This window comes from Athene noctua, chromosome 4, assembly GCF_965140245.1.
Source record: "Athene noctua chromosome 4, bAthNoc1.hap1.1, whole genome shotgun sequence".
Taxonomy (NCBI): domain Eukaryota; kingdom Metazoa; phylum Chordata; class Aves; order Strigiformes; family Strigidae; genus Athene; species Athene noctua.
In genome coordinates this window covers 59,523,230-59,546,939 of record NC_134040.1, presented here as the reverse complement: position 1 = coordinate 59,546,939, position 23,710 = coordinate 59,523,230, and the positions used below count along the sequence as shown (strand labels likewise).

The following is a 23,710-nucleotide window of genomic DNA, read 5'->3' as shown; positions in this document are numbered from 1 at the left end:
TTGAAGAGATTACTCACTATCTGAACAAGGACTGATGCTCAGTGGATACCACCCAATTTGCTTGTCTTTACTGTTGTGAAGATATGCCTCAACCAGAAGAAAAATAAAGGTGTCCGAATTAGTCAGCTTTAGTTTCAAAACTTTGGAGCTCAACTACAAAAGATACTATTTTATCAAATTCATTAAAAAACACCTGCTAAGTGTTTTGATAATGAAACCCATGTATTTTCTGGTTCCTAATTTATTCCTAAATAAAGTAGCCTCAAGTAACATTGTTGAAAGAGTTTACATGCATCTTTAAATACCACTCCACAAAACAGAAAGCATATACCCAGACTGAAGAGTACTGGCATAAATTTAATGCTTGTAAGATATTTTTTAAGACAATTTCAAGAATTAACCATCTTCCTCTACCTATCATTTATAGTTATTATACTTCAGTCAAAGATAAAGCACCTTATCAACACTCTCCTGTAGGTTGATCTCCAGTTTGTTCTTCTCTGCTTGAATACCTTCCAGCATTTCCTGGAGCTGATCTCTCTCCTGTGCTAACAAGTCACACTGTTTCTCCTGCTGTTGAAGTTTACTGCTTTCACTCTCAGTCTTTTCTTTTAGTTCTCCCAGCAGCTGGTGCTTTTCCTTAGTTACCAAATTTAAGTCCTCATTCAGCTTGACTACCTATTAAAAACATTTTAAAAAATATGTATAAGGTCAACACATTACTATTAGCAAAAACTCCTCTTCTATTGCCAAATAGTATTACCACAACATGATCTATTAGACCAAATAAAACAGCAGAAATTATCATAGATTATTCTAATAAGTCCTTGAGAGGACATCCGCCAAATTATTTCTAAGTTTCTTATTACTGCACTTGCCTTTTCTTTCAGTTCATTTATTTCTTCATTTAGTTGTTCTTTAGTGTTCTGCCATTTCTCTTCTCCACTTGCTAACAAGTTCTTCTGGATATCAGCTTGTTCTCTCTGATGCCTTAGTTCTTCCTGTAGATTTTCCATTTCTGACAGAACTTTTAAGGACTGCAGAACAAGGTATTACACAGATGTTCACTAAGTATGACTAAGTTTTGTTTATCAGGAATTACAAATGGTATGTCAAAGCATTTCAATTTCCAGGGGAGAACTATCAGAATAATCAGCCTTTTACTTTAGGAAAAAACCTCAGCTGTCATTCCCCCATGCTTAGTTTAAGAACTCCAAAGGAAGACAATCTTTAGAAATAGTCTTTATCTGTTTTTAAAAGAAGTAGGCAGAAGAGGAAACAAAAATGTTGTTGGGAGAACAGATTATGTAGATGACTATTTAAAAAAAACAACAAAAACACCACACCCTGAAAGATGCACTTATTCTTGTGGCAGCTGCCACCAGTTACGTGAACAATTTGTCTAATTGTTTAGTAAAATGTAACTCTAAAATTAAACAATTGATAATCCTAGTTGGCTGATTTTAATTTTAAAATTTGTTGGTCTACACATACTTGAGAGATCAGTGATTCTACCTGAGGTTTGCTAAAATTCATATGAAAGCTTTTACACTTCTTAAAATAATGTGCAGAGCTTCTCTTAAGAAGAAAAATTTCCTGACCTCCTTTTAACTTAAAAAAAAAAAATCAAGATGATAATTTCTAAACTACATATCAGAACAAATTTGTCTGAAATAGTGTGTCAACAGATGCATACTTTTCATGCAAATACTTGGAATACTTAAATCAGTAATCTGCCAGGAAATAAGGCATCAGGAAGGAGAGAACTAGGATAGCTAATCAGTTTCTTTTCTGGGTTTAGCTTTCTCTTCATCAATCCAGAATGAGCTGAAGTGGTAGGAGAATTAAGCCCTTAGGTATCAGTAAACCTGGATTACCTCTACTGTTCAGTGTTAAATGCAAAGGTACTGTACATGAAAGATGTAACTGGAAATTGTGGAGTGTTTGTCCAGCAGGTGGCAGACAACTCTGCTTGACCAAGAGGGCATGAAGGGGATAGGGGAAAGAAAAAAAAATAAAATTCTAAAATCCAGATTGGATTAGTAAACTAAGTTTTTAGTTTACTGTTGCTATGAGCAAGTGAAGGAAGAGGAGCAGATACTGAACAGCAGAAGGCGTCATGACTTAAATTCAGAGTGGTACAACCTGCCTTTAAAACAATTATTTAGGAGATTTTATACATACTGTCTCCTTGCTTTCCCGACAGTCAGCCTCTAACTGATCTCTTTCTGCTTTACAAGTCTCTACCATTTGCTGTAGCTCATCTTTTTCCTGATTAAGTAAAGCTATTTTGTCAAGCTGCTGACAGATATGCTCATTCATTGTTCTTTCAATTTGTTCTTTTTCTGCCAGTAGCTTGCCACGTTCAGAAGAGACATGAGTCAGGTTTTCAGTTACTTCAGTGAGCTGAAAGAACAAATAAGAACCAGTATTAACATTTTGAAAACTCTAGCATGGATAGAAGCAATTTGACAGTTTTGAAAAAAACTCCAGTTACATTCTTATTTATTAAATTTTGTTGTTCCAGTAATCAGGTTCCAATTTAAGAAGTCCTATTTCACAAGCATTATTTGTACATATGGGTGGTTATAACTAGATTATTTTACGGAAGACAACACCATTAGTTTACTGCTGCAGTAAGCAAAGAAAGATGTAACAATTTTACTTAGAAGTCAATCAAATTTCAGTGCTTCTGTCTCATTGGTAACCAAAACTGGATGTGTAAAACCCTACAGGGCAATATAATTCCATAAAAATGACTCTATTGTTGTATCCACAGCAGATAGAAGACAATAATACTTGGTAGAATCAAGCCTGACAGCCACAATAGCTTCAGACGTGAAAATAATAAGTAGATAAGAAATTTATAATAGTGCAGCAAGTTAAAGAAAGAGCTAAACAGTCTTATAGTTGCTAAAGTATCTTCAGAGTTACACAGCTAAAAGACATATTGTTAGAATTTTATAAGTTTTAAGATTTGGAAAGTGCATTGAGGTCAAAGAGCAGTATTCCAAATAATATTCCATCACTCAGCACTACAGCATGTTTAGTTATAAGTAAGGGTTGTAGTTTGCAGGTCAATCTACATTTGATCATCTTTTCACTGCCTCTGTCTATGGAATTTTTGAGAAGCAGTACAGGGAAAGAGAAAGGAAAATCTTTTAATTAAGTTTCATTATTACCATTTACTGAACCCTTACAAACTGAAGCCTGCAGAGGATATAGGTTGCCAATCCTGATAGGATTTTTAGTTTAGTTGACAAAACTGCATCTGACCTTCTGCTGCAGTTTATCAGTTGTTTCCTTCAATGCCTGTTGCACTTCTAAGAGTTGATTCTCTTTCTCTGAAATACTTTCTTTCAGCTCCACAATAGTCTCCTGATGTTGTCCAAGAGAGTAATGAGCACATCTCAACTCTTCCTGCATCTCTGAATTCTTTGGACACAACACAGTTACAGTATATTAAAGCCTGAACACTTCCAAAATTTCAGACAGATGTTTACTAAAGCTATTATCCTAAATAAATAGGACTATTGTTCTTACCATGCTAATAGTCTCCTGTATAGTTTCTCTTAGCTGGTCTCTCTCATTCTGGAGATTCTCCAGTTGCATTTTAAGATTATCATCTCCTCTTTCTGTCAGAGTGCTCACTTCCTTTTGCAATTTTGGAATAAAATCTGTTCTTTCCATTTTTTCAGATTCTCTTTGACATTCATTGGCCTTTACTTCCTCCATTTCATGCAGTTTCCTTTGTGTCTGGCTCAGCTCTTCTCTCAGAAGAAACAGTTCTTGCTCAACAGATTTTTCTTGACTCTGTGGTATCTATTTTATACAGATAGATTTAGGGAAGTAGCTTTAAGAGAAACATACCCAACCTTTGATAGGTTAATTATGTAAAACAGAAGCAATGTTTTAGAGATTAATTTTTTTTTTTTTCAGAATAATAAGATTTGATTGAACTAATTTCAAGAAACTTGAATTGCATATTAAGAAACATACAAAATTTGAAGTAAGGACTTCTGAAACAAGTTACTAGAAGTAGAATTTCATAGCCATAGTTTATGACTGAGGAAGGGGAAAACCCACACCCCCAAACAAAACCCAGCCACAAAAACAACACACCACAAACCAAACTACAGAAACCTTATCCATATTTCTAGTCTCAACAGCAGACAATAATGGTGTTAAGACTATTATTTCCTTGAAATGTGTCCGCTCCCCCCATAATTATTAAAATATATGCACATACTTTACTTTTTTCCAAAGTGTATATACACATACACACACACTTTATATATATACACATATAACACACAAAAGAGCATGTCCAGTTTCGGAAAATGTTGGCTGTGATGCCTCTCTTGCTGCCAGGATAAAAGTCAGTTCTATCTATGCTTTAAAAAAGCAGAACCAGTTTTCAGATGATCAATTTTTAGGTTCAGCTACTTATAGAACTACATCTCTGTGCAGATCAACTCAGAAAATAACTATCCTATGTCAAGTTAAAATTTTATTTACAGAAAAAAATGTTTGTCATATTCTACTAATAGTTGACCATATATAACAATATGGGTGGAATATATTTCAAGTCAACAGTAATAATCCTAGTGTTTAATAGTCTGCAGTTGAGTAGCAGGACCTTTTACCCAGTTTGTTTTGCAAATTATTTCCACTCAAGTTTAAATAAACATGCATTCTATTACAGCCTTAGCATAATTATTACTTCCCCATACTCTTTTTTCAAATGTAAACTGTCCAGCTTATCCTGCAATGAATAGTTCTCTTGTGTAAGGAAAAAGATTTGTTCTTTTTGCACCTGAAGCTGATCACTTTCTCTAGAGTTACTCTTTTCTGATTTTTCCTCAGCAAGCTGGTCTCTCTCTGATGTGATGATTTTTATTTCTTCTGTCATTTGTGATACCTATAAAAAAAAAAGTGCAAAGACAGTATTTCCATCAATTCAAAACCAAAATTAAATGCAAAAGTTTTGATTCACTGCTACAGTATTTTTAATATCAAGCCACTGTAACCATACTAGAACTCTAGAATTGAGTCTTTGACCTTTGTCACCTGTTTTAAATGCTAACCTTTCAGCAGTCTGTTCAGCAATATTGGCTAGATTTTAATCTAGAAAAAAGTCTGAGGAAGAAGCCAAATAAGAAACACCTGTTGGATTGTTTTCATGCATCTGTTCCAAAACATCCAAATGCTGAATTGACAGCCATTGACTTACTAGATCTGGCAGCTGATACACTTCAAGAAAAATCACATCCTACAGATTATCCCTCCAGAGAAACTGTACTACTGAAGCAACTGTGTAACATTTAATATTCTCAGCACCCTTCTTTGTCAACCGTTGAACAAACAGGCATAAAAAGCAGTGAATCAGCCTTCTGCTCTATGTTGGAAACGGAGCTGCCCTTTACACCCGTGTGTTAACACTTCTCCTTGGGACTGACTGTTATAAACCATTAGCCTTATTTCTACCCTTAAGTAACCCTTATCTCTTCTTCCATTTGCCATCTAATGCCACCACTCAAACTGACAAGTATAGGGCACACTAATTAAGCAAAGGTTTATTAGAGTATACATTACAGCTGGAAGTTCTACAGAAATAGATCAGTAACTGGCAAAGACTTGGATCAGGCAGTACTACTTTCTTGCCCAGTTTTTTTCCAAAGGCCTAGAAATTTTCTAAATGACAAGCAGAAGAGACTATAAGCAGACTAACTAGGCTTCTTTTTTCAGTGTTGGAAGACACATTAAAAGCATTTTTATTTTGAATTATTACATAAAATTTTACCTTTATTTTGAGTTCTTGAATGGTTTTCCCTAGTGTCTCTTCAACACTCAGAGTCTGAGATTCTTTTTCAGAAATAGTTTTTTCCAACTTCTCAACAGTGTTCTGGTATTGTTTGAGAGAACTCTGTGTATTTCTCAGTTCTTCATGTGCCAAAATGTTCTTTAGAATAAAAAAAGAAAATCCACAAGAGAAAATTCAAGTATTTTGTAACATTAGTAAGCACTCATTGATTAAAAAACCCTCACAAATCCCAATGCCCTTACTCCCATATATATTTCAGTACAGTTTATAAGTTTTCTTACACTCTCCCCATTAACAAGTATGGTCCATTTCTAGCAAGGCAGAATTCCTACCATTGAAACAGTGTCCTTTATATCCTCTTTGAGTTGGTCTGCTTCAGCTTGGAGAGACTCCTCTTTTTGCTTCAGGTGATCTCTTTCCTGGAGTAGAGTTTTTACTTCTTCTCGACATTCAGTAAGCTGCTGAAGAACTGCCTGGATCTCTGAATCCTTGGCCTCCAGTCTCAACTCCATAATCTTTTCTTGCTCTTTTAATTGCTCCATTTCATTTAACTTCTGCTGAGTTTGAATAAAATCTTCTCTTATCTCAAGAAGTTGTTTGTGCTCTGCTGTCTTTTCTTCTAGTTCTTTCATTTTGCTAGAGAGCTTTAGTACGTAAAGGAAAAGGCCAGACACTTATATTGTAATGCAAAACTGCATAACACACATGTTCTCAGAGAATCCTATATTAGCTTTGAAAGAGTGAGATATGCTAGCTTTCAACAGGAAAATAGGAAGTTCATCATTTCACTTTAAGTCACTGCTTATATTCTTGCCCACACTCAAAACTTTTTTGCAAAACCTTCCTGTGGTTTCTCCTTAGCAGCAAAAGTCACACTAAAATATAACACCATACATGAAACTGTAACATATCTTAGGAATTATCCAATTAGGAGTTATCACATCCATAGCTTGGACTATAACAGCCATCAGTGCCAAAAGCCTTGTCCAAAATATGTATCTTTAGTTCCCTTTTCTTCATAAATCAGCAATTAGAAAGGAAAAAAAAAAATATGGTGTGATTCTCTTTGGTTTAAAAGACCTTATGTTCTAAACAAACTCCAGTTCCCAATGAGGAAACTTTGTTTCTATGACTTTAGGTAGAGTAGGTGATAGAAGCATAATTAAAAATTTTTTTGCATAATAAAGGTGTAACTTCAGAATGTGAGAAGAATTCAAAGGTCAAGTACTGAAGGAGAACATATGAGCTGGAGCAACATATACATTTCTTTGCCCATGAAGAAAGAGATTGTTGAGCAGAATAATCTTGCAACTTTATACACCTGGAATAGAATAAATAATATCCACTTATGCTATAGAGTTTCAACGATAGTATTAATTATACCTTTAAGACTACTTCCCAAAAAAAGTTTTCCTTTCTTTATACTACAAATGAATTCCTTGTGTTGTATTTGCAAAAAGGAGCAATCTGACACTGACCTCTAGTTTCACTTCATCCAAAGTTGTTTTAGACTCTTGTGCTTCTTTAGATAAAATATTTATTTGGCGCTTCATTTGTTCGTTGTTTTCTGACGCAGCTACATATTTTTTCTCTAATTCTTCATGGAGTTGTTTAAGTGCTACATATTCCTGATCAAACTTTACATACTTAAGTTGCGCATCTGCTAGATCGTCTTTTGATCTTCCAATTTCTTCAGTGAGATGTTTAAGTTTAATTTCATTATCAGTTACTTCAGAAAGCAGCTTTTCTCTCTCCAATTTTAGTAAGCGTAGCTCCTCACATTTTTCAATAATCTGCCAACAGAAAAACAGTATTAATAGCATTTTCTAAATCAGTATTTGTCATAGCTGTGTAATAAAAAAACATGTTCATATGCAGATATAGGAAATAAAGTACAGGTAAACACACTGCACAGTACATTGGGTTTTGCTTTGCTGGGAGGGAGTTACATATCAAACAATCCTTCAAAGGGAAACAAGACAGACAAGTCCCTTCCAAAACCTTGAAACTTCTCCTCTAACTCTTCAGCTGTTCTTTATTCCTTTTTCTTAAGTTAGGACTGGACTGATACTCCTAGCTATAAATCCTAAACTGAGTATTTAGACATATCAATACTTTCTTCATGATACAAAGTTTAATTTGTTAACATCTAATTAAGTTTTATTTATTAGTGGGAGCAGACTGCAGGAAGAGTTTGGAACTTTCTGCAAAGCATTCCTGAGTTTGTGAGATTACTTGCCCTAGCTAATTTTCACCACATTACTTAGTAGCAGGCATTTAAGGATAAAAAAGCCTAGAAAGTGTTTCCAAACAAAACCTTTAAGACACATTTATAGCCAACTTAGTCTACTAAGACCCAATCTGCCAGAAAACAAAAAGTTTCCTTACAAGTTTTCCAGAATTTACAAGTTAAATCTCTTACTTCTCAAGCAGCATTTCTGCCAAGATGTCTTGAAATTTTCTCTTTGCCCAGTTAGACAAAAAAAATCAGTTTTAGAACCGTAAACCAAGATCAACCACCATTATACATATAGTTATCAATGGTGACCGAGGCAAATAGGCAGGCAAATGTTGGACTAGAAATTCCTGATTAATTACAGTAGATTATGTGACTAAACATGTAAATTTATCCTTAAGTGCAAATATTAAATACCTGAGGAACAATAATTTAATGAATTTAGTTGTAAAATCTCAGATGATTTGATTCAAGACAACTTTTGGCTTTAAAACTTCATATCTTATAGGCCTCTATTGATATGTTACTAGTCAAGAACAAAATAGGAACAAATAGAAAGTTAAGGGGGTTTTTTTGTTTACCTCTTTCTGCTGCATCTCAACAGTGTCTGGTAGAGACTGAAATTCTGATAGCTCATTTACTTGTTTTTGTAAGAGTGCATTCTCTTCCCATGCTTTTTCTAGTTCCCCTTTTAAGTCAGCTGCCTTTTTTTCCAGATCCACAAGAGAGCACAGATCTGGAGAATTAACAAGTTTAGATTAATAAGAGTGTGAGAGAAAAAAAGCATGTTTTAATGTAAGCAGAGGACCTATAATGCATTCTGGATGTCATATCAGTAGAATCCTAGAAAAATCTATTTTAAAATGGCCAACAATTGAAGATGAAACTGCTGGTCTGAATTCAGTTATCACTCATTAGGTTGACGTCCAGGTTTTTTTAGATATTCCCTGACAAGCTTTGTTAACTTGACTGTCTTTATGTGAATTACAAAACATTCTGTAAGTCACAGTTTTCCAAATAGTTCAAGAAAGTGCTAAAGCAGTATCAAGAATGTGCCAGCAGAACTAGATACTCTAATATTTTCATCTTGACAGAAGCTCCAAGTATTTGAGAAAACAAGAGCCAAAGCCTCCCTACTCCCCCACCATTATGATGAAAGGGGAGGAGAGGGGGAAGGGAAAAAACATCACCCGAAACAGTACCTTTTGGAACTTTACCATCCATCAGTGAAGTTAGCCTTGTGTTTTCTTGAAATACAGACTGCAACTCTTTCTGCAAGTCATCTTGCATTTTCTTGTAACTGGCTTTTCCTGCTTCTATTTGGCTTTGATAGAGTTGAACATCCTTTTGCATTTGCTTGCAATTATTTAAGAGTTCATTCTTCAGGAAAACAAGACAACATGCAATTCACATGCAAAATTCTACTTTCTTGACATTTAAATGTTGCATCTGTCACATTTCCTGTGGTCACTCTGAACAAACTTTGACCTTGATAAATATGGCAGAATAAGCCACACTAGCAACTGCATTCCTGTCAGTCCTATAACAAACCAAACCTTACCTAACAGGTCAGGGCCATAACTGCTTCTACTATTTTGCCTTTACTCCTTCAAATCTCAAAGTAAGCTCCATCCCATTTCTGAGTTCACATCTCTTATTCCCTTTTGTTCTCTAATAAAATTAGGTTTGGAGTCTTACGTCCTAATAACTCCCTGAAGATTGGTAATTTGCTCTCTCTCTACTGGCCTTAAAACTTAGTCCTAAAACTAACCACCCACTCCCGTGGAAGAAGCCTTTATTTTCTTTTTATCTTTCTCCTAAAGACCCATTTTCCATGAATTCCACGATAAAAACATTATTTGGAGTTTTCTCCATATACTCTACCACATCTTGTCTTTATCAATTGCCTCCTTCACTAGTCTGAGACCAGACAGGCCCTTAACAGCATTTTGTACAACTATAAATGCAGTTTAACAAGTACTTGCCATCTTCTCCTTCAGCTCCAAATTTTCAGTTCTGAGAAAAGCAGATTCTTTTTTGGCATCCAAGGCTATGGTTTCACTGTCTAAGAGGGATTTATTCAACTGCTGAATTTCCTCAATAAGTTTATCAGAATCTCCCTGAAAAAAGGGCAGATAAATACTCAAAAAAGCCCCAAAATATCTAGCAATAATAAAGCAAATATGTTTGTTATAATGTGGTTAAAATGTAAACACAGGCTCAGAAAACTTGGTCAGTTTACTCTAAAAGGAACAGTAGTAGGCTTGTTTGAGAGATGGGACGAAGAGCAGCATTTCCAACGACTTTCCTTCACCAGAGTACTGCTGTAGGATAATGTAGTAATTAGCACTTTAAGCTTTGTAAATAAAAATTCCTAACATCTGTAGGGAAGCAGATTTCAATTATACCAAGGTTATACCTAAATTTACCTCCAACAAAACCAAAACCATCTCTTAACCCAGCAGAAAACTCAAATTTACCACTGGAGATGATGCGTCCTTTTTTTCTGCTACTGCTTTCTGCAATTCTTCTGTGCGATTCTCTAATATCTTTATTTTATTCTCTTTCTCCTTCAGCTGTTCTAATTTGGAGTTTATTTCTGCCTAAAAGTTGGGAGATAAAAAAGGAAGAAGGAGAATTCTAGTGCCCAGCTGGGTTTTCAGGTAATAACAAAAACCTGCTTTGTACATAGTAAGTGTTCATGCGTTTTAGACATATCCTTCTTATAGCTGGTAAGACTAACCAGAACCCAATGATGTCTGGATCGTCCTCAGCAGATACAGTATTTCAAGATAAACAAACGAAGCACATTTCCTACAAGTCTTATTGAATGGAAATTCATGAACAGGCTCACCTCAAGTTCCTCATTGTACACTTCAGCATTTGAAACTAGACTCTTTAAGTTGGTAATTTCATGCATTAGTTGTATCTGTGGAGCAAATTGAAGCAAAATTGCAGAGGATGTTAGAAAGCACCCACACCAGTAGTTTTAGTTGCCAACACCATGAAAATAAGCAAGGTCTATCCTGTGTTTTCTATTAGTGGGCAAATCATATACACACACGCATATCTAAACAGCTAAAGCAAGTTACTACATATTCTTTCAAACTGATAGATGAGATGCAAAGCTCTGTTTTAGCTTCCCAGTAATTAGAAAGGATGCAAGTACAATTTAATCTGCAACAGCTTGAGAAGCAAGAGCAACGTGATCAAAGCAATTAACGCAGAAATTTTACAAATACGACACTTCAAATTCTAGTCATGTTAAACACTTTATGACACAGTGCAGATATTTACAATTTAATCTATTCACTAAGAAGAATGAGAAGGTGTCAAAGTTGAGGTGAAGCAAGCCATGAATATATTCAGTGGCATCCTCTGAAAGGAGGCACAAGTAGAAGACTAGATAGAAAAGCACTTGTGAAACTGAAGAACTTTTCTTTTGGTCTTTGTCAGAAAAGCTTTTCAATAAGCACTCCTCTACAATTACTTCTGTATAGTCACAAGTGTAGGTAGGGAGAAAATCCAATCTAACATCAGTGAAAAGCTCTAAAACAAGCACTCTGAGTATTTCTATAGTTAGGAGTATAGCAAGAAGAAAACCCAATCTATAATCTTAAAATCAGGGCATGGTTGCAGAAGATGAAACACAATACTACTGTCAGAAGTAATTTATTATCATAAGAGTTTAGCTGTATTTATTTGTGATGGTTTAAATTACTGAATACATTAGTTGAAATCCATTAAAGTGTTACTTTTCAGTATTGCTGTAATTAATCTGCTACATGGGTAACAACAAATGTTGATACTTATGTTTTATAGACTGACTTCAGTTAACATATCTGAAAACATGAATCATTCAAAAAGCAATTCTTGTAAGAGCATTGCATCTGTTATTAGATACACAAAAGCCTTGCAGGGAAAGCTACATATTTGTTAAGTGTTGGCTGATAAGAAAGAGAGCACAATTAGTCTAACATACAAGGAGTCTTCTCAAGAATCTTAAATACAAGATAAATCATAATCTATTATGGATCCATTTTGTTTAAGATCCATAGAAGTTTGTAGGGAACACAGTGGAAATGAGAGATGATCTTGTTAAATTGTAACCTGAAACAACAATGCAAAAGGATCTAAGTTTAGCTTCAACCCTAGCTTCACGGTGAGAGGATTTTAAAACAGACAAGTCTCATGATGAGAGGAATTTAAACAAGTAATCTGCAGAGAAGGTATTAGGAAAGGAATGGAATAATACATCCATGTCTTAATACCTCAAGTTGTTGGTTTTGGGGTTTTGTTTGGTTGGTTTTGGGTTTTGTTTGTTTGGTTTTTTTTTTGTTTGTTTGTTTAGTTGGGTTTCTTGCACCATGACTTATTTCACAGTCTACTCCCTGCACAGCTAGAGCCTAATACAAGTAATATATATTTTAGGTTACAGAATCAGAGCACAAAACATTTGGACAAACAAGGTACTTCACTAATAGTACAAGGATGTGAAGTCAGCATTTCCTATATCATAAGTTACGTGAGTAGGTTTACATTTTCTGACTTCCTGGCACAAAATACAATGATTCCATTTTCCACAGACAATTCACACTCTTTTAAAATATTTTATTATCAAGTTAATTAATATGCTAACAGTTAACTCCTAGTTCAATGGATTACCAAAAAGCAGAGCTATTTTGAACTGTAAACCAAGATGTTTTGTACAAGAAATATTGAAATACGGTTTAGCAACCGTACTTTAACCTCAAACCAGATCTGAAATGCATTTATGCAGCAAAACAACTGTCTCTTGCAGAAATCTAGAGTGAAATTCAGATAATGCATAATATATGGATACATCTACACATAAATATATATGTTTAACTAGATTTCAGTATGCAACTCCTCAAAAATTTAAGCCTGAATTTTACACTCTGAATAAATCCAGTTTAAATGCTGTGTTCATTCAGTCTGTTACTGAATGTAGCTTATAACACCATCTGTTTGTGGATCAACATCCAAGTATAGGTACACTAAATAAACCCTAGAAAACATTTGAGCATACAGAATTCTTATCTCTATCTATTTCAATGCACCTTACCTCATGGTCTTTTTGTGTTTGTTTTTCCAGTGCTTCAAATTCATCCATTTCTAATTTTTCCTTCAGTTTCTCCTTCATTTCATTTATTTCTAATTTCAACTGCTCGTTTTCCAATACTAGGTTATTAAAGTTAGCTTGCAGGACGTTGATCTCATTTACAGCAATATCCTGAAGAAGCAGCACAAGAAAAACTTTAGAAGCTGTTGTCACAATGTCAGTCTTATTTCTAGAAAATACACAACAAACTTACCTTTTCTTGTGCTAACGCTTCACAGAGTTGCACAGATTCTTCAAAGTCTCTCTGAGTCTAGAAAAAGAATTGCTCCCAGTTAACTGATCTATAAGATCAAGCAAGTTTAGTACTATATTCCTCGTTGCTTGTCTTTTCATGGCTAGTCCTGTTTCAATACCAATGCTTACTGGATCATTTGCCACAAAACCATAGAACCATCCTAAAACTTCAGAGATGATCAAGATACTTTCTAACCAGTTATAATAATTCTTCAGACATATAGAAGAATATTGGTGTTCTACAGAATATTAAGGCTTATCTTACTGAGAAGCACATAATATATATGCACTGTATTAGATAATCAAAATAAATTATGATGTTACCCAATTCATGTTAGGTCCAGCAATCCATTCTTCCTCCACAATTTGATCAGGAACCATCAGACATTGGTTGTCAGGTTCAGAATTCTCTAACATAGCTAAAAAAAGATGTATTAAAAAATACAGAGTAGCAGTAGATTTTAAACTGGGCATCAAGTATTATTTTCTTAAAGTTTTATCACCTTGGAAACATTAATTCAATGGCAAAGATGTAACACACTGAGTAGGACTTCTGAATCTCATGATTTTCCCCTTATGAAAGGGAACAACACTGAAGTCCAGTCCCTGCACTTATGCTGACCACCTTATCACAAGAAGTTAATGAATACTAACCAAATCCAGAATATATACTTAATTACAGACTAGGAAAAGAGTTTCAGTGTCAAGGAAAGAACCACTCAACAGTATTCAGCAAGATAAAAAAAGCACCACCACTCCCCATAGAGAAAAAAACCCTGACAATCCACACACAAGCAAAAAATCTTGACAGGACAGGTAATAAGGCTGTAGAGAGAAGATGCAATTCAGCAGCAATACTGTCCAATTATTCTTGTCTTTTACTTTTTGTCCCTTGCTCTTTAATAAATCCTTGAATTTCTCTGTATTTCAATCTGATCTTTGAGTAATGACTTCTCTATTCCTGTTGAGGATTTTGGAATTTCACGCACACCACCTTTTTTTCCCCCCCTCCTCATTTTTTTGAGAGAACATGGTTAGGATGGATAGTCTGCGTTAATGAATAACTTGAGCTACTTTTACAAAAAGTTGGGGTATGCTGCATGGTAGAAGTATTTGCAGACCCTGCTTTTTACCTCACAGCTTTTACCTTTGGTTTTAACAAATTAAAAGCTCAATATCCAGATGAGGGGGGAAAAAAAGTAATTTCCATGGAAATTGTGCACAGGGAAATTTGGTTTTGTTTTGGATTTGGGTTTTTATTTTTCTTTTACTTTGTGCTATCAGAGTCGACTTATACCCTTTAGGAAACTAAGTAATGCTTCGGAAGTTATCCAACAGGAATTTGCTATGCACTATTTCACCTAGAATAGTGAGGCTCATGCTCCCACTTTTTAAATAAAATGAACCTTACTTCCAGCACAAGAACACTATTAGTATTACTGTGCTAAAACCACTTCCCTTCCAGGCAGCATTCTTTGGTGGCAAACAAATGTAACTTCCTTATGAGCTACAGGTAACTTTCAAAAACATGTTCATGGAACATAATTTGAATAGTATAGTGCCAACTAAACGTAGCTTTCGTATTATCTGCAAATTAATTTTCATTTTAACATAGATTTTAAAAAAAGGGATTATTTCTCATTCCAAGTCTGCTTTGCAGAGTTTCCTTATTTTTTCCTGAAGATACTTACAATCCTCTGATAGCGACAGGGACATTTTCATTTTTTTTTCTGTCAGCCTTGGTTTTTCAAAGTCTTCAAAATAGTTCACACTCGCCTGATTTATTTTACCAGGAGCCCAAGTAACTCTTCTTCTTCTCTTGGCCTTTAAAAAGCATTTACAGAAAGAGTGGTAGAATCAATGTACCAAGCAGAGATGGATGTTGCATTGGGCTAGTCCTATAAGGTACCAGCAGCTAGCTAGACAGTGATTTGCAGTTTCTTCAAAATTAAACTACAGCATAACAGTTTGAAAGCAAAAGTCTCTGCAGTCTGTTCACTGCAAGGCAACATTGAATTGATACTCACTCAGAACTTATTTTTACAGGGATAACTTTAGAAATAAGAAAAATTATGGGAAAATTGCCTATCAAACTTAATCTTCAATATCAATATAATCAATCCTATGCATTTACTATTACCTTTTGCAAAGTATTTCAGATCTAGATCTAGGAGATCTAGAACAGGTACTTACTTTAGCATTCTGTTTTGAAGAAAAGGAGGCAGAAGTCACCAGCATTTCAGTTAAGTTTCGTATCCTATCTTCCTGTACTTTTTGAAGAGTATTTTTTTCTTCCAGCAGCTGGGCCAGTTGGTCTTTTTCCATTGCATGAATTTGAGTCTTCGAAGACACCTTCCATAAAAAGAATATTAATCAAACTGACATTTTAAGAGCACAAACTACTCCTACAGAAGATACACAATTACTAATATTTAAAGACAACTACACACATATTATTTTAAGCCTGAAAGAGCTGTCTTTAAATTGTTTCATTGTTATAATCTACACTTTACCAGCAGATTTAGTATTTAAAGGGGTCAAAACAATACAGCCTCAGATTTTTGTAAGGACAAAAAAAAAAGCGTACTTTAGCTTAACATGCCCTTCCCATGGTGTGCCAGAAGCCTGAAGCTCTTTGAGAGCTGTGATTTAATTGGCAAGTAACAGCAAGCTACTCTAATGCAAACAACTCTACTTAAAATTTGAAGTACTGAAAATTTATTCAGCTGTAAAGCAACTGCATTACAGTAGCTAGTTTTCTGACAACTTGATCATAAGCTTACAGTAATTTAGAGCAATTTGAAGTTCACATGGGATTTTCCAACAAACTCATAAAGTAAAAAACAAACTCATAAGCATATTTTGATATTTTAATTCACCATAAGAGTATGTTCATGATTGTCATTTTCCTATGGTTTATCTTTTATGATCTATGCTCTAACCAGATTTCCAAGATTGCTCCTCAACTCTGTAGATTTTTAGAGAAAGATGAACATGAGAGACTACCCTGTTTGGTGGAAAGTTACTATTGTTTTCTAAATGTATTTTCTGCCTATACATGACTTAAGTTTTGCCAGTGATCTTACGCAGTTGCAACTTCTTCCAATTCAAACTGCAGTTAATCATCAGTAAGGGAGAAAAAACATGAATTAAGTTGGAATCTTTAATTGATATTCAATAACTTCTTATACTGCAATTAATTATTCACGTTGATATGTGGCAATATTAAAGTGCTATAGGCATGATAAGTTTCTGTTTCTTAAACATGTTAACCTGCAGAAAGCAAGCAATTCAGTTAGCTGACCTCATTCAGTGTTAGCTTGCACACAGATATGTCGACTGTCATCAACTGTTCTAAGCTTCACATCACCTTTTCAATTTCTATTCTCTCACTAGAAATGATAGATATCACTCCAAACATTTTGCCTACCCCTCCAAATTTAACTTTTGATTTAAAACAGAATGTTTCTTGTTTCTAATTAGCTATCAGTACTAAGGATAGATTAATTTTAACAAGTTTATTACATACTTCCTCCAGCTGCTTTTTCAAATCCAGAATTTCTTTGCGGTATCTCTTCAGAAGGGCATCATCATCAAGTACTTCATTGACTTTCGGAGTATTCTTCATTTTTTTGGCTGTATTGGCAAACTGGAAGAATATTTTCTCATGGGCAATAGTCAGAGAATATATCAAAAGACTTTTTCCATGTCATATTTCCCAACAGAATTAAAGGGGCAGTTTATTTGATAAAGAGCAATGGATAATCAAGGACACAAATATTTACATTTGCTTATTTTTCATGTATTCTACACGAAAAAGGTAAGTTTTATTTCCTTGATATTAATATCTAAAAAGCAAAGCCTAACATTTAAGCAAAAATATACCAAGTTATTTAATAAAAAGCTCAAAAAACAACCAAAAAAGGAAGATAATCCTACCCAAAGAATACAGTTCATGAATAGTTCAATTACCCTCATTTCCTATAGGACGGGTCTAACTTCTCGTGTTAGAAAAGACTTATAGTTCTAACTGTGTTTGGAAAAGGCAAATGAGAAAACAGAGACTATCTCCTGCCTGCAAGGTGAGAGAAGAAGCTTTGTTCCAACTGCCAGAAAGCTCGTTAGACAACTTAATACAAGATGATGACTGGGAAAAGATGCTGTGTACGACACAAATATTTTAAGTTCCAAGTCCACAGAGGACCTTTAAAAGATTCAAGTGACTACAGATACAGCAGATAATATTTTCCACCCCTCCAACCTGTCTACGATGAAGCCTTAAGTCAGAATAATACTTGAAAACACATGAGAAGTTTTACCTGAAGAGTACTGAGTGTTTCATCAAAAGAAACAGGAGTAATTGTACAAATAATGACCGTCTTAGCATTTCCTCCAAGGGAGTTCTGCAGAATTCGAGTCAGTTTGCTGTCTCTGTAATTTATGAAGCTGATGAAAAAGAGGGAAGAAAAAAAAAGAAAATTATATATTTTAGTATTATACACAGTAAACACATTTTCTAGAGGAAAAAGGTTATTTGAAATAGCTACCTACATAAAATAGGATTATATAAAAAGGATTTCAATTTCTTAGTTTTTTTAGTGACTTATCTTAAAACAGGTATACAAACACAAGTCCTTACCCAGAAGGGTCATCACAAAGTTTTTTGATAACTTGACCCAGAATGAACAAGCTCCGGTTTATATTGCAGCCTTCTTTCAGTCGGACACCTAGGTATCACCAGTAAATCCTTTTATTATTTATTTTAAAAATTTAAAACATTAAGATACATTTTCAATCTGTCAAGTTTTTGTGCTATGTTATGTTCAGAGGGATTACCCAAGAGTTAAATCTCAAGTGCCACAGTGCACTGTGACCCATCAAGCAGTCAGTATCAAATCCTTTATAATAGTCAAAATGCATCAAAATAAGATAGTAAACCATCACAAATAAACATTAATAATCTTTACATAGCAAGAACTTTGAAGTTAAGAACATTTTGTTTCCTGTTTAAATTTTGCAAATGCCCATATTTACATGTGTAAGTATAACAAACCAGCCTAGGATACAACTTTTAAATTAGTTAATCCTTATAAGGGAGAATATTAACTTGTATTCCTCCCAGATCAATTTTTTTAATGATAAAGGCATTTTTGTGCAGCTTCGTGCTGTCATTGTTAACAATCAAGCCTCCTCTTAGCTAAAGAGTGAGACATCTCTTCCGCTTTACATGAGTCCCCACAAACTCCTAGTGATTTCTTTATTACTGGTGAATCTTTACCGGTTCATCCCCATTCTATTAGTGCATGACTGTTGCTGAACCTGCTATTCTAGAAAAGCTATATTACTACCTAATTGCTTGCACTTTACATCATTTTCAGTACTTTCCTAAGTAGATCCTGCCCTACCAAAGGGAAAAGAGAATATTTATAAATAATAAGTAACACAAGAGCACATAGATCAAATAATTTCCTTGCTATTAGTCTCTCACAAGATTTAATTAACAGAAGTGGTCATCAGAAGAGCCTCATTTAACACTCACCTTCAGATCCTGTTTGACTAGCTCTTTCACTGCCTGCCAGATCTACCAAGTTCTGCAAATTCATTAAAGTTTTCATAGGTTAGTTCTGAGGCAATTTAGTTTTAGATCCTTTTAATTCTAAACCTCTACTAAGAATTTCGTAAAGTTACACTTCGGAAAAAAAAAGCAAGAGGTCTGTCACTATTGGGAGTAATCCATAGCTCCTACACACATACCAACCACTACTTTCAAGGTACCTAAGGACATGGAATAAGTTTGTATGCACTCTATTATACCACCCTGAACAGTATTTCAAACTTGCAGTGAAACTCCCCCTACTTTCAGTATTAAAAAAAAAAAAAGCAGCATAGTTTCTCAATACAGAAGTGTTAACCAGAGTCAAGCCATAGGAAGCTTCATGTAATTACAAGACCATCTGGTCCAGTCTTTCATGGGAAAGAGAGCCTAGATGAGATTATCTAGCACCCTGTTCTGAATCAGCTATATGTCTCTCCTTGCCTGCCATTGTGGGGATAAGGAAAGGAAGAAATTAAATATCAGAGGGAAAGTCTCACTCTGAATTTGGTTCAAAATCAAATAGAACTTTATAGCATCCCATAATGATCTGCCTGAGCAAGTAGCCCTCACTTTAATTGACCTGTTTCAGAAGAGTAAAATCCTGCACTAGCTCCACCAAGAAGCAACAGACTAAAAAGGCCAAAAAATCCTCTGTCCCTCCCTGTTACTATGAAGTCAGTTGGAACAGAGAGACAGGGTGGAGGGTGGGTGGTGGTCTAAAAGTACATCCCATAAGCTATGGTGAGAAAAAAAGTGGGCAGATACTGCATGAGCAGTGTTTACACTGAGATCCCAGAACTTTTTCACATGAAGCCAGAACAAAACCAAAAAAGCTCTTTCCACAATGCACGTGATTGACTTATTGCTATTCACAATTCCGCGTACGAGTGCTCATGCAGATTTTAGCAAGCTCAAATGCTTTCATATCGATTTCATTCTTCCAGTTGATTTGAATTCTTTTCTGAGAATCAAGGAAAGGCTGTATAGAGAAGGCTTCAGAAATCAACACACTCCCCTAGAGGTCAGCAATATGTTCCCCCCAACTTAGTGTGTTTCATATAATCCACCAAAGAGATGTTAAGTGGGCTTACTGTTGAAAAAATAATCCTCCAGCCACTGCAGCTGTAGGTCACAAGTTCTTTTGACAACTAAATTAGAGGATGAGAGAAGCCTTAAGGTAACCCACTTTACAAGTTATTTCACTTGGACTATCAGTGGTCAGGAACAACTGTAGAGGAAGTTGTGTTTAACAAAGTGCAATAGCACTCTTGACAATAGCCCCTTACACTCTTGGGAAGGGCATAATACTCTCCAATTCAGCATGAAATGTCTAGGAACTATTCCCATGTGGGAACTGCTTTTGGTGGGAAGATATCCTTTAGATAACATGCCAGGAGTCTCCCTCTATACAGAAGATCAGAAACATGATTTCAGCTTAAGAAATGTCTGCTAGAAGTTAACAACAAAGCATGCTTGTAACATCATTATAAAGTAAGATAATTTTCTCAAAGAAGTGCTAACAGTGAATTCTCTACTTAAATGCCTGTTTAATAGCTTCTTGGAGTACAGCTTACCAAGTGGGATACCATCACTGCTCCATCACAGTTTGCATTTGCAGGGTCACTTCGTTCTCTGCTTTCAATGATCTAGAAGAAGATAGTGCAGTAAAGTTTTTGTCACTCTGAAAATAATAAACCGCCCCAATAGGGAAAGTTTTTACCATTCTGAAGATGGTGTGAGAACGGCTGCTGTGTTCATTCATTTTTGTTTCCCCATAATGGCGATTTTCTGTGAAAAAGCAATTATTAGAATACTTCCGTTTATATTCTGATAAACTGGAGATAACAGACAAAAAGTGCACTTTCAAAGCTACCTGAAAAACCCTGATTTCTGAATATAATCTCAAAGAGATACCCCATGATTCTAGATATACCCAGTTCATCAATGCTTTTCTAAGGTATCAGCTGACATTGGTTAAACAACTTACTTTCTCCTTTTCTGATCCATTCCATAACTTGTTCTGGGGCAACCACCACCTCTTCAATCAGATCTTCTACATATGTATTCCTCTTCAGAACAAAAACAGTAACAAATTTTACTGAACTCTAAAAAGCACTTCAATACATTACCATTACCAGCAATTATTATGGTATTTATTCCCATTTGTTTCCTTCTTAAAAGGAAGCAACATCAGCTGAATGTCTTTTTTCTCTGAACACAAGGAATAGAGAAAGTTTAGACCTTTATCAGAACTGTAGTCTAAAGGCCCAAGAATCAAACAGATCTATAAATTTTCCTCAAAATAAAATAAGGGAAATATCCTTATAGATATTTTCAGAGGGAATCCAGAAGAATATTTCTCAGTAAATGTTATAAGACCATAATCATACAACTGATAAATCTCCCTTTTCCCAAGTGCTAAAAGCACTGAACATTTAGGTCACTGAAATAAAAAAATAAAAAAACCCACAACAAAGAACAACCCACCGATTTTTATTATTTGCTACAAAACTTAATACAAAGGAACTCAAGATGGCATTAATATAGATTTATTTTTCCCTGCTGATCAACTTACTGAGTAGTTCTAGCCTGATGGTTGTTCTATGATTACAGAAGTGTATCAACTTTGTGGATGATATGAAGAAAGTATTACACTAACTCTGTATATCTGTTGAAGACTTCTAAACGTTGAGCTAGAGGCTTAACACCACATTTGCACAAGTTTTATTAGCTAGACAACTCCCAAGTATTCACTGTCAAAGTTAACCAAAATATACTACCCCAGAAAACATAAGGGATTGTCTACTTTTACAAACATTTATAAATATAAATCAGCACAGCAAGCCTAACTTCACTGTTGTTATTCTGTTATATCAAATGTCCTTCTTCTAATTCTGAAGATAAGAATGACACAACTTGACACCGAGACATTTTCAACTAGATGCCTCTGAAGGCTTTTTTAACTACTACTTCTACTCCAAACTGATAAAATACTTACACTACATGACATCCACTTACATTAACATCCTCACGAATTCCCAGAGGTTTCTTTTTCCTGATGTCACAAAGCAAATCTGTAATGGTCTCATTGTAGATTTCCATGTAAGAAACCCTTAGCAAAAATTCTCTATCTGGAATCTAATGTTCAAAGAAAAAAAAAACAAACCACAGACTAACCAATTAACACCTTTTAATGCATGTATTAACTCAAAGGTATATGTTTGGATATCATACCACTGATTTCCTTCCCCCTCATTCTCTTCGCACTTCAGCATCCACCAATATAGGATTATTTTTCTTCTACCTCTTTCCAGTTGCATTAATGGTATATCACTTTTAGTAGGTTATAAAAGATAACTACCCTACAGAAGTGTGACAATAGCTGTCCTACTTAAATGCCCTTGCAACATCCAGTTTCCTCCTGCTTAGGTTCTTTCCTCTATGTGTACCTGGTCTTCTCTCTCCGCTTGCTTAGATTTACTTTGCTGCTGCTACTTCTTCCCCTACCTCCCTGGTAGAGAGTACTGGGGTGAGGAAAGGCTGTGCAAGTGACTCTGACTACAACACCATGGAAAGTTTTCTTGGCTTTAGTTACTTTTATGGACCCCCCTACAGTACTCTGCAACTCCTCAAAGGAGCAGTGACCATTGCACATAACTGATAACTATTACCTGAAATCCTCAAGGCAGAAGCAAGTGCTCTGCAGATAATGTTTTGGTAATCACTGTTTTAACTTACACCTTCTCCTTACTTTCTATTAGCACTGAGCAATTAGCCTCAGATTCTTTTGAAAGCCTGAAATAAGTAAGTTTAGTGTCGTTCTTCCCACTGAAAGTCTTTAATACTGTTAATTTTTTCAGGTTTAAAAATAGCAAAACAAACACAAACCTTCACATTACCTTTTTTACCACATTAATGAGTGAGCATCTATTTATACTTGTAAACAAGGTTTAGTGTATTTGCAACTTTAACAACCTCCCTCTGTTTTGTTCTTAGTTTTATTCCAACTAATAGTGTCATTATCTCTCCTTTAAACCACTCATCTTTGCAAGTCTAGCAAAGCAATTGCAACATATGGTCCAATACAAATTTATTTCCTTTGTAAGGGCCTTGATAGTAAAAATTAACTTTTATGTAACAACTATAAATATTACTAGTCCTTTCAGCCACTTCAATTTAAAGAAACTGCTCACCTCACAAATAACTTTGAAGACATGTTGAATTGCCTTAGGGATAATGCCCATGGAATCTTCATTTCCCATCATTGTGTATGTCTTCCCTGAAGCAGTCTGTCCATAAGCAAAAATTGTGCCTAGGAAGATGGTTAAATTTTACTACTTACTTATGAAACACATTATAAACAGGATTTAAACAGAGTTTTAAAACTTACCATTATAACCTTGAACAGCTGACTGTATAATTGGAACAGCTACACCTTCATATAACTGCTGAGTGTTGTCACTTGAGTGAAAGACACGATCTTAAGAAAAGATAAAAGCATGTGAATCCATTGTACTGAAAGTCAAAAACAAGTTGTTATCATAATATTGCTGATTTCAAATCCAATAAATAGGCATCAGATTGTTTGTAGGATAATTCAGACAGAAAATGTAATTGTGACACTGTGGGAATACAATGGAAGATTGGTGAGGAGGATTGTAAACACGTTCAAGTGAC

At 35.0% G+C, this 23,710-nt stretch overlaps 1 protein-coding gene across 1 annotated transcript in view; it reads right to left on the bottom strand.

Annotated features, from left to right (window-relative positions):
* The window catches only part of CENPE (centromere protein E), a 38,682-nt gene that overhangs the window by 12,577 nt on the left and 2,395 nt on the right, over positions 1-23,710 (bottom strand). The window contains exons 3-31 of the mRNA XM_074903990.1: positions 23,424-23,513; positions 23,227-23,345; positions 22,052-22,171; positions 21,021-21,102; positions 20,754-20,821; positions 20,608-20,679; positions 18,977-19,028; positions 18,077-18,164; positions 17,757-17,883; positions 16,967-17,086; positions 15,631-15,789; positions 15,129-15,261; positions 13,762-13,856; positions 13,397-13,453; positions 13,147-13,314; positions 10,915-10,989; positions 10,541-10,663; positions 10,046-10,180; positions 9,263-9,440; positions 8,642-8,796; positions 7,303-7,617; positions 6,157-6,468; positions 5,804-5,962; positions 4,704-4,921; positions 3,544-3,811; positions 3,277-3,435; positions 2,185-2,406; positions 875-1,037; positions 457-674 (exon numbers count right to left, since the gene is read on the bottom strand). Of these exons, the coding sequence (XP_074760091.1) occupies positions 457-674; positions 875-1,037; positions 2,185-2,406; positions 3,277-3,435; positions 3,544-3,811; positions 4,704-4,921; positions 5,804-5,962; positions 6,157-6,468; positions 7,303-7,617; positions 8,642-8,796; positions 9,263-9,440; positions 10,046-10,180; positions 10,541-10,663; positions 10,915-10,989; positions 13,147-13,314; positions 13,397-13,453; positions 13,762-13,856; positions 15,129-15,261; positions 15,631-15,789; positions 16,967-17,086; positions 17,757-17,883; positions 18,077-18,164; positions 18,977-19,028; positions 20,608-20,679; positions 20,754-20,821; positions 21,021-21,102; positions 22,052-22,171; positions 23,227-23,345; positions 23,424-23,513 (4,250 nt within the window). The remainder of the gene's footprint in view (positions 1-456; positions 675-874; positions 1,038-2,184; positions 2,407-3,276; positions 3,436-3,543; positions 3,812-4,703; positions 4,922-5,803; positions 5,963-6,156; positions 6,469-7,302; positions 7,618-8,641; positions 8,797-9,262; positions 9,441-10,045; positions 10,181-10,540; positions 10,664-10,914; positions 10,990-13,146; positions 13,315-13,396; positions 13,454-13,761; positions 13,857-15,128; positions 15,262-15,630; positions 15,790-16,966; positions 17,087-17,756; positions 17,884-18,076; positions 18,165-18,976; positions 19,029-20,607; positions 20,680-20,753; positions 20,822-21,020; positions 21,103-22,051; positions 22,172-23,226; positions 23,346-23,423; positions 23,514-23,710) is intronic.